Source organism: Notolepis coatsorum (assembly GCF_963971535.1).
Source record: "Notolepis coatsorum genome assembly, chromosome: 11".
Classification (NCBI taxonomy): Eukaryota; Metazoa; Chordata; class Actinopteri; order Aulopiformes; family Paralepididae; genus Notolepis; species Notolepis coatsorum.
This window is the reverse complement of record NC_140175.1, coordinates 98,668,430-98,682,756: the sequence shown is the minus strand read 5'-3', so window position 1 is coordinate 98,682,756 and position 14,327 is coordinate 98,668,430. Positions and strand designations below refer to the sequence as shown.

Genomic DNA, 14,327 nt, shown 5'->3' with positions numbered 1-14,327 from the left:
TATATATTATTAAACGTGGTCATTTTGTCTTCTCTCAGAGACACCTGGCTCCCGACGACTTTGACCGGCTGTTCGGGATGCTCATCGGCGAGTTCGACCGTCTGTCGCTATGGAAACGAAATGAATTGAAGAAGAAAGTTTCACTTTTCTAACAGGAAGTGTCCTCGTTCGCCAAACACTCCAGAAAAACCACTGCGCTGCCTGAAGAGGACTACTACTCCTGAACAACAAAACATAACAGTCCCAGTAACAAACACAAAAAAACACACCGGAAGACGACCAAACAACATAGTATCTGCTATAATTCTGTACTAGGCCAGCCCAGCATATCGTCATCAGCCTAACTAACTAACTATACCTGCTTCACACGGTCCTATGGAACAAGACACACTTTATATGGAGGCTGGCTCCAGCTAACCTTTGACCCTGACCCTTACTAACCTTAACTGATGCACTGAGAGCTCACCGTTTTATCATGTGAAAAAGACACACGCGGCGCGCAAACACATTGTCTGTGCTGCACTTATAATCACCACTGCTGGTAAAGACACCCAGGTCTCATCTCTGCTCATTGTCAACTCATTCGCGTGTCCATCTGCAGTCATGCTCATCGTCGTCTTTAGTTCACATTTCTGTGACTGGTTTTAAACTTGAATGACGGCTTATTTAATCCTGGTAACCACTTATATTATTGACTCGTAAAAGGCAGAGTTGAATCATGTCCAATTAATTTATTATGTGGAGCATTTCAGGATGATTTTCCACTCGACTGAATGAGTTATTTATTTGACGATTGTATTTCGTACTCCGAAATGCAGAAATACCATGTTTGCTACGGTGTATCGATATTGTTTGCATATCATGAACAGTTTTTTGCTGTACAGATACGTTTTTTTTTTTCTTTTTTTTTACAGCATTACAGTGTCATACATACCCATTCGTCGCTAGCGTCAACCAACTCTCAACACCTCTGATATATATCCGTCTCTAAATTGATGTTTCTGCCAGTGGGCATCTAGTACTAAGCTGTATGAGGGCACCTACTCTGGAGCTCATCTCTTAAGAGGGAGCGCATATCCTTTTAAAAAGCTAAAAGCAACTACCCACACTCAGATTTACAGTACAACTATTGGTGTCACACCCACGCTCACCACTCATATAGTACCTAACCCATCATGCTTTGTTTCAACTCGTTTGCTTAGTCATACCCTTGAGTCCATTGTTTCTGTCGTATGATGTACTTGGAAAGTGAATCAAATAAATCAGTAAAAAAATAAAAACACCTATTGAGTGATGTGCAAAATGTCCTTGTCGTCACACCGACAGTTACACCGACATTCTATCAAATTCATCAACTGCAGCTTGACATTCAAATCGCCGACAACCAACGAAGAAGGCTGCAAATAATTAATGCAATTAATGCTTGTATTGATTGTTTGTGAAACCTTTCAAAGTAATGAGAAACTAGGTTTCTAGTGTCTACAGTGTGTGGGCCCGATTAGAGGCGAGTGAGAACACTTCATTCCCAGTTTAGCCTTGAAGTCTAGGTAATACGTGTTGCTTAGCAACCTATGGGTTACACATAAAAGAGATGAGCTTGGCGAGTGCGTGTCTCTCTCCCTCCCACTGAGTGAGAGGCACAATGGAATGCCTCCCACACGACACGGTGTGAGAGAACACTCCGGTCCTTAACCCACACCACCAGGGTTCCCACAGACATTGCAAAGTGAAATTCAAGGAAATCCAATATTTAGGGTATCAAGCGGGCAGAAAAGTGGCAATTTTTTAACTTTAACTTGAGGACTGCATACTTTTTTTGCAAACCAAAACAACATACTTTATACTTATAGCACATGCATGAGCCTGGTCTCTTTTGAAAGATGACATGAAGTTTCTGATTACAGAAAAAAAATGCACTTTTAGTGCTAACATAATAGTTACATAGGTCTGAACTTGAGTTGTAGAAAAACGTGTTACTCAAGTTTTTCTGTAGTAGTTAGTAGTCCAGAGGTAGTATTTCCCCAGAAGGTGGTATGGCTTACAAATCCAGACTGAGCCATAGCCTGTCGCCTTATGTAGTACATGTCCAAATTTCATAAAGATCCATTCAGAAATGAGTGATTAGGAGTGATTTTGGTAAACTATGTACAAAGAAAAACTCTTTTCTCATAGACTTCAATTAATTTGGCTTCCTGTTAAAGAATTTAGTTGTTCACCTAGATCCCTGATTTACACATCCCCACATGGGGTATCATTGGAAGCCACACTCATTGGCTACAACGATCCACAATCATTTTCGAGATCAGATCTAGATTGACGGAACTACTGCAGCCTGAGTCGGGAGTGGTATTTTGCGCAATACCGTGTACTTTGCATAAGCCTCAAATACCGGCATGTAACTCGAGAACCGCTGAATGGATTTTGTCGCTATCGACAGGCAACAAATAAGCATTCAATTCATATATTGTATTACAAAATATGCACACCCGAGCCACTAGGGGTCGCCAAAGTGCCGGTTGCAAAAAGTCAAAAAATTTCCCATATGTGGGACGTTGCAGCTTAAAACCAATTTCGGACAATTAGTTACACTTTCTCTTAAGCCCGACGGGTCCGGTACCGGTCCTAAAATGACATGTCATACATCAATCTCTCCAGACTGTATGACATTAAGTAGCGTTTTCTTTCCAAATGTATCCAAGAGTAAAGACCCTAACCATGTCACAACAGCAGTCAGTGTATATTTTCAGCAATACGTTTGTTTACCAATAGGTTAAAGTGTTATTAGTGAGACTTGAGTTTATGGAATGTCTTAATCATTTTGCGAATATCCGCCATTTTGAATTAGCGGCGCATCGCCAGTTGTAGTCATATGAGGAGAGGGCATCCAAAACTACCTTTCCCAGCTCATTCAGAAGCAAATGACTTCTGTATGATTTTTTTTTTATTTCTCTGGATTCTCCATCACAAAACTGAACGTTATTGGCATATATTGAGTGTGTCTACCTTCTGTGAACATTTAGCAGCAATCCCCGTTCTAATCCGATCCAAAATGGCGGAGCCATATCCATTATAAGAATGGAACTATACATACAGTAGATTTCATTCACGGTTCTTCCAGGCACGCCTGGAGATACTAAATCCAAATTGAACTCTGCCATTTGAAAGAGGAGATTTGGCCCGATCCAAGGACCTTGTGCGAACCATGCCACACGGTGCGAGAGAACACTCCCGTCCTCGAGTAGTGGCAGCAGTCACCCCGGTTCAACAAAGCAGAGAGACCAGTTTCTTTTCCGTTTTTTTTTATTGAATGGAGTGAAACATCTACATAACTGAGAGAGGCCTCGCGATACAAGTACTTGACAAAAAAGTTCCTCTTTTTTCGTTTTAAATTTTTAGCTATAAAGAAAGAAAAAAAATCTTGATTAAACCATTTCTGTACATTGTGTGTTGAGATATGTTCCGACACCGTAACAGAAGTCAGAAAACGAGGCCTCGCTCTCAACCCTGAGCCACCCGCCCAGGCCCGCCACCAGATCAATCATACACACCTCACCCCCCCCAACCCACCCAGGCCCGCCACCAGATCAATCATACACACCTCACCCCCCCCCCCCCCCCAGATCAATCATACACACCTCAACCCCCCCCCCCCACCCAGGCCCGCCACCAGATCATACACACCTCACCCCCACCCAACCCTGAGCCGCCCGCCCAGGCCCGCGACTAGATCAGCATCACCATACACATCTCACCCCCCCTCCCAACACATCAACTGACCCCCACCCCTTTTCATTCCACTGACCCTCCTCACGTTCTCAGCAGACCTCTTCCGTCATCCACCACTACCCTCTGAAAAGGCCAACTCCTGTTTGTCATCTTCCAAGTTTTTTTTTGTATATATATTTTTTTTAATGTTTTGTAGTTTTTTTTCTTCTTTTTTAGTTTTTTTCCTTGAGAGTATTCATGCTATTCAAGAACCAGGTGAAACTAGAAACTATTTGGTTCTCCGGCGATCGGCACACAAATACCAGCGAAACGTAGCCACTGCTGAATGCTAAACGAATGGGAGTCATGAGGGCAAAGAGGGACGCGTTCGCATTAAAATGTCCTTATTTAGCGTAAAACAAGGTGCTGCTGTGTAGAGAGAGAGACAATAAATGTGTTCCGAGTTTTGTCACACCATCAGAAAGACGTGCCATTAACCACCCGGGACAAATCTGAATGATTAAAAGGGTCGCAGAGGGTATAAAGTTAGGTTTCAACATCGTGGCGAGAAAATAAGCAGTATTCAATGCTCTGAAACACTTCTCTCTCTCCGTCTCAATTTACATAAGTAATTTAGCTCAGTGAAACTGCTAGAGACGAGCTCCAGTGAGTCACGATTTCAAAAGTGGTGGAAAAACTGTTCAATGGTCAAACTCCACAATTCAGTTCTACATAGTTCAGTCTTTTCATGTTTTCAGCACGTATAATGCGTTTTAGAAACAAATATCAAAAATGTTCCTTCACACAGACTTTCACAGTCGCCCGCCCCCTCAAGACTGCCGTTCGTTTTGAACCGTAAATGTAAAGCCGATGTCCGTGTTGGCGACTCCCGGAGAACCAAAATTCTTGTTCCAGTTCTTAACAGGACTACTCTCCATTCCAAAAGAACCGTTTGAATATCCTGAAAAAAAGAAAAATTTACCATTTCTGCTCTCTCCCTGAAGACCTCCCTGTGCCTGACCCACCCCTCCCTTTTCACATTGCACTTCGTTCCACCCCCTCCCCCTCTCTGTACCCTCCCCTACCCCTCTCTGTACCCACCCCCTTCCTGTACCCTCCCCCTCCCTGTACCCTCCCCACTCTGGGTATTATACCTAATTCTATGAATTGTAAAAATAAAAAAACAGAAGAAAAAAAAATTAACAGAAAAGAATAATTCAACATCACATTGAAAAGAGGGAACATTTAAAATGTACATATATAATATAAATGTCAATACTTGCTCTTGGTCAGGAGCACCGTTTCACACTATCGTTGGCATAAGAAAGGATGGACTTTTAATGCGATGGAGTTTGTCCCCCCCCCCCCCCCCCGATTCATTTCTATTCCACACTTCCGCTTTTATTTCCCCCCATTTCAGCTTTCGTTGTCCCCTCGCCGCCGGGCACGAAACACGCCGGGCAGCGCAGGCGCTTTAGAATGAGTTACACAGCATCAGTTCTTCCTTTTGCCAAAGCACACAGAAACTACAACCCAACGAGTTGAGAAAAAGGTTGGACTTTTTTTTTTCTTCTTCTTTTATATCATTCCAAGTACCAACCAAAAAAAAGAAAAAAAAGAAAATTATAAAAATGGATTTTTGCCTCAATTGGGGCAGTGATTAACCTTTAGCAAGTCCAACATAGAAATGTACATTTGAGATTTTTTTGTTTTGTTTTTTTAATGAATTATTATTAGATATTTATAGATGATGAAATAAATAAGCATCGATGAGTGTTGGTTGGACTGAAAGTTACACTGAACGACCCCCCCTCCGCATACATCTCCTGCTCTCGCTGGGAGAGAGAGAGAGGAGGGGGGGGGGCAATGTGAAGGAAGGAAGGAAGGAAGGAGAGAAGGAAGGAGGAAAGGAAAGGAGGCAAGAAGCTGCCGATGGCCGACAGGGGGCAGCAGAGAGGGTCAAGCAGAGCCAGGAGAGGCGAGGGAGGAGGAGGAGGAGGAGGGATAGAGGGAGGGGATGGAGAGGAGCTCCTAGGCGGTGGCGTTGGTGCCGTTCTTGTCGGGCGGCCCCCCAGGGCTGCTGGGGGGCAGGTTGTTTGGGGACGGGGGGCCGGCCTCCGGCTGCTTGCTGCTGTCCCGGCGCGGGGGCATCCGCTCGTTGATGCGGTCCAGACCCCGCGCCTCCTCGAAACTCTGGATCTTGTGCTGCGGGTCGAACCCTTGGATGGCTGCGAGGAGAGAGAGAGAGAGAGAGAGAGGTGATCAGAGCGAGGTTGGAGGGTAGCGGCGGCCCCTCAGCTAATGGGGGGGGGGGCAGCTACACAAGGTATTAGTGTGTTTACTAAGTACACAGTCAGGAACACTCTGAAGTGACTGGGAGCGTTTTTAGCTTGAAGCGGGAGGAGGGAGAGCTCTTACTTTCCAAGAAGACCAAGGCAGCGTAGAGAGAAGGAGGAGAGAGAGATAGAGTGACATAAAGAAGAGGAAGAGGCTCCTCTGCACACTACGTTTTTTTTTTATTGTATTAGTGAACTCTTATCAAGTTAGTCGACACGTAATTTATTTTTTTACAAAAGACACGATAGACACAAAAAAAAATTGGCATTCTCCTAAGACATCAGAAGCAGACGGAACTGTGCCATTCATCTACATCATTCAGCTAGACAACCATTTTGAACTTTGGGAGGGGACACACACACACACACAACAAGAAAACAACAAAAGAGAGATGGTAGATGACTTGCGTACCTCGTGCTTCCTCTGCCTCTACGGTGGCTGTAGTGTAAGCGTGAGTAGAAGAAGAGCCATGCCCAAAACCAACGGAGAGAGAGTGGTAACGTTATCAATGCAGTCAGTCAGTCAGTTATCATTTAGTCAAAAGATCATCCCCACCCACCCACACCTCCCTCAACAACCCCCCCCCCCCCCCATTCCAACATGGCACAGGGTTCCCACAGACATTGCAAAATTAAATTCAAGGACTTTCAAGTATTTTCCTAAGCACCATTTTTTTCATTTTACAAGGGCATTTAAAAAGGATACAATTCACTTTTAAATGCTGTTATTTTTTTTTATAGAAAAGAAAAATCTGATCCAATATTTATGGCTTAAAACCAATTTCCGACTAGTTACACTTTAAATAAAAATATATATATTTCTTCATTCAGAACAATTTGATCATGGATGAACAACACTTTCAATGCGAACGGTTGATTTGAATTTCAAGGACTTTTTAAGCACCTTGTTAAAAAAATTGGCTGTTTAAGGAATTTCAGGCCTCTACTTTTTTTTGGGTAAAAAGATCAATCACTTTAAGCACTTCAAGGACCTTGTGCGAACCCTGATGGCAGTAATATGAATCTGACAAAGATTAGAGCACTGTGGGGGGGCTACAGGTCTCATCTAGAGGGACAACACAAAAACAACAACAACAACAAATACAACAACAACAACATTAGGGCTCTGTACAGAGACATGGTGGGAAGGAGGCGGCGCTATATGGAACACAGTGTCAGGCGATGGGTTTCTCTACACAGCCATGGGAACGTCCCGGAATGGGGAGTGTGTCCTGGGAGGTGCTCTATCAAGGGAGTGCTCTATTACAGGAGATGTAGAACACACTGACGGGGTCAATTAAAAACACACGGCGGTGGAGACAAGTATGATTTCACACGGAAGTTGTTAGGTTCAGGCGTGTGCGTGCGTGTGTGTGTGTGTAGGGGAGGGGAGGGGCACGGGCTGGTTTTTTTCTCTGTGTGGTTAGTCTGAGAGTGTGTGAGTGCAGGCAAAGGAGGTTAGTGTTAGTTGGGGTTAGTGTGTGTGTGTGTGTGTGTGTGTGTGGGTGGGTGGGTGGGGTGGGGGCGGGGTGGTTACCCACCGCTCTGCAGGGTTTGTCGTCCTCCAGACAGCACGCCCAGAGGTAGCGTCCCAGTGGGGGTCAGTCCCTTCAGCTGCAGCACGCTCTCGTTCTCCTCCCTGCGAACACAAACACACACACACAAGAGTGAACACACAATATCCATCTCTCCATCTATATCCATCCATCTACCAAAATATGGTGCAATTGCAGTTCATTCAAGGTCGATTACCGTGATTAAATAATTTAATTGATAGAGAAATGACTTAATCCATCTGCGCGCTATCTTTAGAACGCCACTTCGCATGCGGTAAGGCACACCATGGTTCTCTTGGCATTGAGGAGCGTGAGCGCCGCGCTGTTTGCCAGCGGCTGTGTGGGGGAAACACAAGCTGGCGCTGGGTGCGAACGCCAAGCCGACAGAGGGCAGGAGTTAACCCTGATCACGCGGCGACCGGGGAATATCACTTTCATCAAACCCCCCAAATATAGTCATAGGCAGGAATAGGTTTGTAGGCGAGTAGCAACGGGCAACTCAAGCAGTCTTTTGTCGCCGGGGCAACGGGTCATCAGGACGCAGCGGCTACACGCTGCGCTTTGCTACCGTGTGCGTAATCACTTTGATGCACATGTACAATACTAATAGGGAACATGTGCAATACTAATAGGGAACATGTACAATACTAATAGGGAACATGTGCAATACTAATAACATGTGCAATACTAATAGGGAACATGTACAATACTAATAGGGAACATGTGCAATACTAATAGGGAACATGTACAATACTAATAGGGAACATGTGCAATACTAATAGGGAACATGTGCAATACTAATAGGGAACATGTACAATACTAATAGGGAACATGTGCAATACTAATAGGGAACATGTGCAATACTAATAGGGAACATGTACAATACTAATAGGGAACATGTACAATACTAATAGGGAACATGTACAATACTAATAGGGAACATGTGCAATACTAATAGGGAACATGTACAATACTAATAGGGAACATGTGCAATACTAATAGGGAACATGTGCAATACTAATAGGGAACATGTACAATACTAATAGGGAACATGTGCAATACTAATAGGGAACATGTACAATACTAATAGGGAACATGTGCAATACTAATAGGGAACATGTACAATACTAATAGGGAACATGTACAATACTAATAGGGAACATACTGTACAATACTAATAGGGAACATACTGTACAATACTAATAGGGAACATACTGTACAATACTAATAGGGAACATACTGTACAATACTAATAGGAAACATGTACAATACTAATAGGGAACATACTGTACAATACTAATAGGGAACATACTGTACAATACTAATAGGGAACATACTGTACAATACTAATAGGAAACATGTACAATACTAATAGGGAACATGTACAATACGAATAGGGAACATGTACAATACGAATAGGGAACATGTACAATACTAATAGGTAACATGTGCAATACTAATAGGGAACATGTACAATACTAATAGGGAACATGTACAATACTAATAGGGAACATGTACAATACTAATAGGGAACATACTGTACAATACTAATAGGGAACATGTACAATACTAATAGGGAACATGTACAATACTAATAGGAAACATGTACAATACTAATAGGGAATATGTACAATACTAATAGGAAACATGTACAATACTAATAAGGAACATGTACAATACTAATAGGGAACATGTACAATACTAATAAGGAACATGTACAATACTAATAGGGAACATGTACAATACTAATAGGAAACATGTACAATACTAATAGGAAACATGTACAATACTAATAGGGAACATGTACAATACTAATAGGGAACATGTACAATACTAATAGGGAACATGTACAATACTAATAAGGAACATGTACAATACTAATAGGTAACATGTACAATACTAATAGGGAACATACTGTACAATACTAATAGGGAACATACTGTACAATACTAATAGGGAACATACTGTACAATACTAATAGGGAACATACTGTACAATACTAATAGGAAACATACTGTACAATACTAATAGGGAACATACTGTACAATACTAATAGGTAACATGTACAATACTAATAGGGAACATGTACAATACTAATAGGAAACATGTACAATACTAATAGGGAACATGTACAATACTAATAGGGAACATGTACAATACGAATAGGGAACATGTACAATACTAATAGGTAACATGTGCAATACTAATAGGGAACATGTACAATACTAATAGGGAACATACTGTACAATACTAATAGGGAACATACTGTACAATACTAATAGGGAACATACTGTACAATACTAATAGGGAACATACTGTACAATACTAATAGGGAACATACTGTACAATACTAATAGGGAACATACTGTACAATACTAATAGGGAATATGTACAATACTAATAGGAAACATGTACAATACTAATAAGGAACATGTACAATACTAATAGGGAACATGTACAATACTAATAGGTAACATGTACAATACTAATAGGGAACATACTGTACAATACTAATAGGGAACATACTGTACAATACTAATAGGGAACATACTGTACAATACTAATAGGGAACATACTGTACAATACTAATAGGTAACATACTGTACAATACTAATAGGTAACATGTACAATACTAATAGGGAACATGTACAATACTAATAGGGAACATGTACAATACTAATAGGAAACATGTACAATACTAATAGGGAACATGTACAATACTAATAGGGAACATGTACAATACTAATAGGGAACATGTACAATACTAATAGGAAACATGTACAATACTAATAGGGAACATGTACAATACTAATAGGGAACATGTACAATACTAATAGGGAACATGTACAATACTAATAGGGAACATGTACAATACTAATAGGGAACATGTATAATACTAATAGGGAACATGTACAATACTAATAAGGAACATGTACAATACTAATAGGGAACATGTGCAATACTAATAGGAAACATGTACAATACTAATAGGGAACATGTACAATACTAATAGGGAACATGTACAATACTAATAGGGAACATGTACAATACTAATAGGGAACATGTACAATACTAATAGGAAACATGTACAATACTAATAGGGAACATGTACAATACTAATAGGGAACATGTACAATACTAATAGGGAACATACTGTACAATACTAATAGGGAACATACTGTACAATACTAATAGGGAACATACTGTACAATACTAATAGGTAACATACTGTACAATACTAATAGGGAACATACTGTACAATACTAATAGGGAACATGTACAATACTAATAGGGAACATGTACAATACTAATAGGTAACATGTACAATACTAATAGGGAACATGTACAATACTAATAGGTAACATGTACAATACTAATAGGGAACATGTACAATACTAATAGGGAACATGTACAATACTAATAGGAAACATGTACAATACTAATAGGGAACATGTACAATACTAATAAGGAACATGTACAATACTAATAGGGAACATGTACAATACTAATAGGAAACATGTACAATACTAATAGGGAACATGTACAATACTAATAGGTAACATGTACAATACTAATAGGGAGCATACTGTACAATACTAATAGGGAACATACTGTACAATACTAATAGGTAACATGTACAATACTAATAGGGAACATACTGTACAATACTAATAGGGAACATACTGTACAATACTAATAGGGAACATGTACAATACTAATAGGGAACATGCACAATACTAATAGGGAACATAATAGGGAACATGTACAATACTAATAGGGAACATGTACAATACTAATAGGGAACATGTACAATACTAATAGGGAACATGTACAATACTAATAGGGAACATGTACAATACTAATAGGGAACATGCTGTACAATACTAATAGGGAACATGTACAATACTAATAGGGAACAAATGCACATGTAGTAGAAAGATACTGGATTTGTACAAAATTGGAGCAAGAACGGTTTAGACAAAAGAGTGATAGACATCAAGAATCAGTCTAATAATAACTTCTATTTGTGCAACAAGTTATTTAAAAACCATCCAAACAGATCAGCGAGTTAGAGAATAGATGCCTATTTCGCACAAGGCTAACAAAAATAGTTTGAAGTTAAAGCAAAACAATTTTGTTGCATACAAATATGCTTTGGATTTCTTTACGGAAATCCCCCCCCCCCCCCCCCCCCCTCCCTATACAGTGGTTATTGGAAATCGAAGGCAGAAATCTCATATTGGTATACAAGTACTCACACCCCATCCGTACAGGTGCAACACACCTACAGGAGTAGTAACGACACCACCCAATAAAGACTCCCAGCCATGCCCCACACACACACACACACACACACACACACACACACCTGAGCACAGAGAAGACGCGGGCCATCTTCCCAATGGCTCTGATCTTGTTCCTGATCACCTCCTTCCTGACAGCAGGGGTTCCACCTATAAAAAGAGACAGAGTGTGAATGAAGGGACGAATTAATGAATGGGGGAAGAAATACACACAGAAGACTCCAGGCAGTGTGGTTGTGCAACAGCGCAGTGTGTATGTGTGCGAGTGTGTGTGTATGTGTGTGTGTGTGTGGGGGGGGGGGGGGGGGGGGGTCATTCATTCAGCTTCTCTACAGGTCTCCATCTGATACTCAGCCAATTACAGACAACAACAGAGACTTGGTTGCTGTGCAGCATGGGGTGCAAAACAAATCACTGGTCATTTGATTCGCTTTCCGTCTTTTTAACCCTTTCACTACCACACAGCCAAACGGTTAACCCTTTCACTGACTGGTTGTGAAAGGGTTAACCCTTTGTCGTGTGTCAGTGAAAGGGTTAACCGTTTCACAACCACACTACAGAAGGTTAACCCTTTCACAACCACACTACAGACGGTTAACCCTTTCACTGACACGTGACAAAGGGTTAACCTTTTCACTGCGACAATCCAGAAGGTTAACCCTTTCACCGACACACAAGACAAAGGGTTAACCCTTTCACAACCACACTACTGAAGGTTATCCCTTTCACTATCACACTACAGACGGTTAACCCTTTCACTGACACACTACAGACCGTTAACCCTTTCACTGACACATGACAAATGGTTAACCCTTTCACTACCACACTACAGAAGGTTAACCCTTTCACTACCACACTACATAAGGTTAATCATTTCACTACCACACTACAGACTGTTAACCCTTTCACTGACACATGACAAAGGGTTAACCCTTTCACTACCACACTACAGGTTAACCCTTTCACTACCACACTACAGAAGATTAACCCTTTCACTACCACACTACAGACTGTTAACCGTCTGTAGTGTGGTAGTGAAAGGTTAACCTTCTGTAGTGAGGTAGTGAAAGGGTTAAGGTATAGGCAAAAATTAACAAGCCATGTGTGATCTGGTAATGATTGTCAATGATTATAACACCCAGTGTGTGTGTATCTGTGTGCGTGTGTATGCGTGTATGTGCGTGTGTGTCTATGCATCTGTGCATGTGTGTATTTATCTGTGTGCGTATGTATATGTATCTGTATGCGTGTGCATGTATGTATCTGTGTGCGTGTGTGCGTATGTATTTATCTGTGTGGGTGTGTGTGTATGTATATCTGTGTGCGTGTGTGTGTAATGTATCCGTGTGTATGTGCATGTGTGCGTGTGTCTTTACCTTCACACGTGTCGTCTCCCTCCGACATGAGCTCATCGTCGGAGCAGATGTTCAATACATTCACCAGCATCTCCGTCACTATGGAAACACACGACACGCTGACCATTAGCATGTGCTGCCACCATATATATATATATATATATAAACACACACAAGCACAGTTTTATTATCAACCGCTGTGAGGCCCGTGGGCGTGGCCGTGTGTGGCCGAGCGTCCTCTGAGGTGTTCCCTCCGTGCTCGCTCAGCTGTGACGGACCACCGCAGGAAGAGCGCTACGCCACAGCCACCCTCACACTCTCCACCTTCAGACTCAAACCTACCTGTTCTCCCTAGCATTCAACCTTCCCTACCCATAAACACCCTCCTCCAACCTATCACCCCCCTTTTCCCCTGCCCTACGAGAGAGAGAGAGAGAGAGAGAGAGAGAGGGAGAGAGAGGGAGAGGGAGAGGGAGGGAGAGCGGGAGAGGGAGAGGGAGAGAGAGCAAGAGCGAGAGAGGGAGAGGGAGAGGGAGAGGGAGAGGGAGAGCGGGAGAGGGAGAGGGAGAGCGAGAGAGAGAGAGAGGGAGGGATCCATATTATATAAGACCTCATTCAAGGTGAAGAGTCTGTGTGAACACTGAACCAAAGCTAGTTTAAAAACCCATTCAGCCCCCCCCCCCCCCCCCCCCAAGCCGTGGTGTAGACGGGAGGGAACCCTCCCTCGTCTCGGGGCAGAGAAGAGACGTTACAGTCTGCTGCTACAGAGGAGATCCACTCCTCCTCCTCCTCCTCCTCCTCCTCCTCCTCCTCACCTTTCTCTCCGACGAAGGGCAGAGACCAGGTGAAGACGTCCATGAAGTTGGGCAGCCAGTAGGGGTGGGGGGAGCAGTTGAACTGACGGATGTTCATCACATTGTTCTCGTACTTCAGCACCGCGGCTGGGGAAGGACGCACACACACACACACATTAACCCTTATAATTCATAAGCCCCAGTGTTGACATCGTTCCTGTGTTGGCGTTGCCACGGTTTCCATCCACTGTTGCCATGGTTTCTGCCCTACGCAGTG

The 14,327-nt window shown here is 42.4% G+C and overlaps 2 protein-coding genes across 3 annotated transcripts in view; one reads left to right on the top strand and one right to left on the bottom strand.

Moving 5' to 3' along the window:
* The window catches only part of dmtn (dematin actin binding protein), a 33,322-nt gene extending 32,110 nt beyond the window's left edge, over positions 1-1,212 (top strand). The window contains exon 17 of the mRNA XM_084325021.1: positions 39-1,212. Within this exon, the coding sequence (XP_084181147.1) occupies positions 39-152 (114 nt within the window). The 3' untranslated portion in view covers positions 153-1,212. The remainder of the gene's footprint in view (positions 1-38) is intronic.
* Positions 1,213-5,096: 3,884 nt separating this feature from the next.
* ppp3ccb (protein phosphatase 3, catalytic subunit, gamma isozyme, b) overlaps positions 5,097-14,327 on the bottom strand; it is a 47,944-nt gene continuing 38,713 nt past the window's right edge. Inside the window, exons 9-14 of one of the 2 annotated variants that reach the window (XM_084325233.1) lie at positions 14,072-14,197; positions 13,278-13,355; positions 11,967-12,051; positions 7,583-7,680; positions 6,454-6,480; positions 5,097-5,933 (exon numbers count right to left, since the gene is read on the bottom strand). In XM_084325233.1, the coding sequence (XP_084181359.1) occupies positions 5,737-5,933; positions 6,454-6,480; positions 7,583-7,680; positions 11,967-12,051; positions 13,278-13,355; positions 14,072-14,197 (611 nt within the window). In that variant the 3' untranslated portion in view covers positions 5,097-5,736. The remainder of the gene's footprint in view (positions 5,934-6,453; positions 6,481-7,582; positions 7,681-11,966; positions 12,052-13,277; positions 13,356-14,071; positions 14,198-14,327) is intronic. The other variant, XM_084325234.1, reaches the window with a different exon arrangement.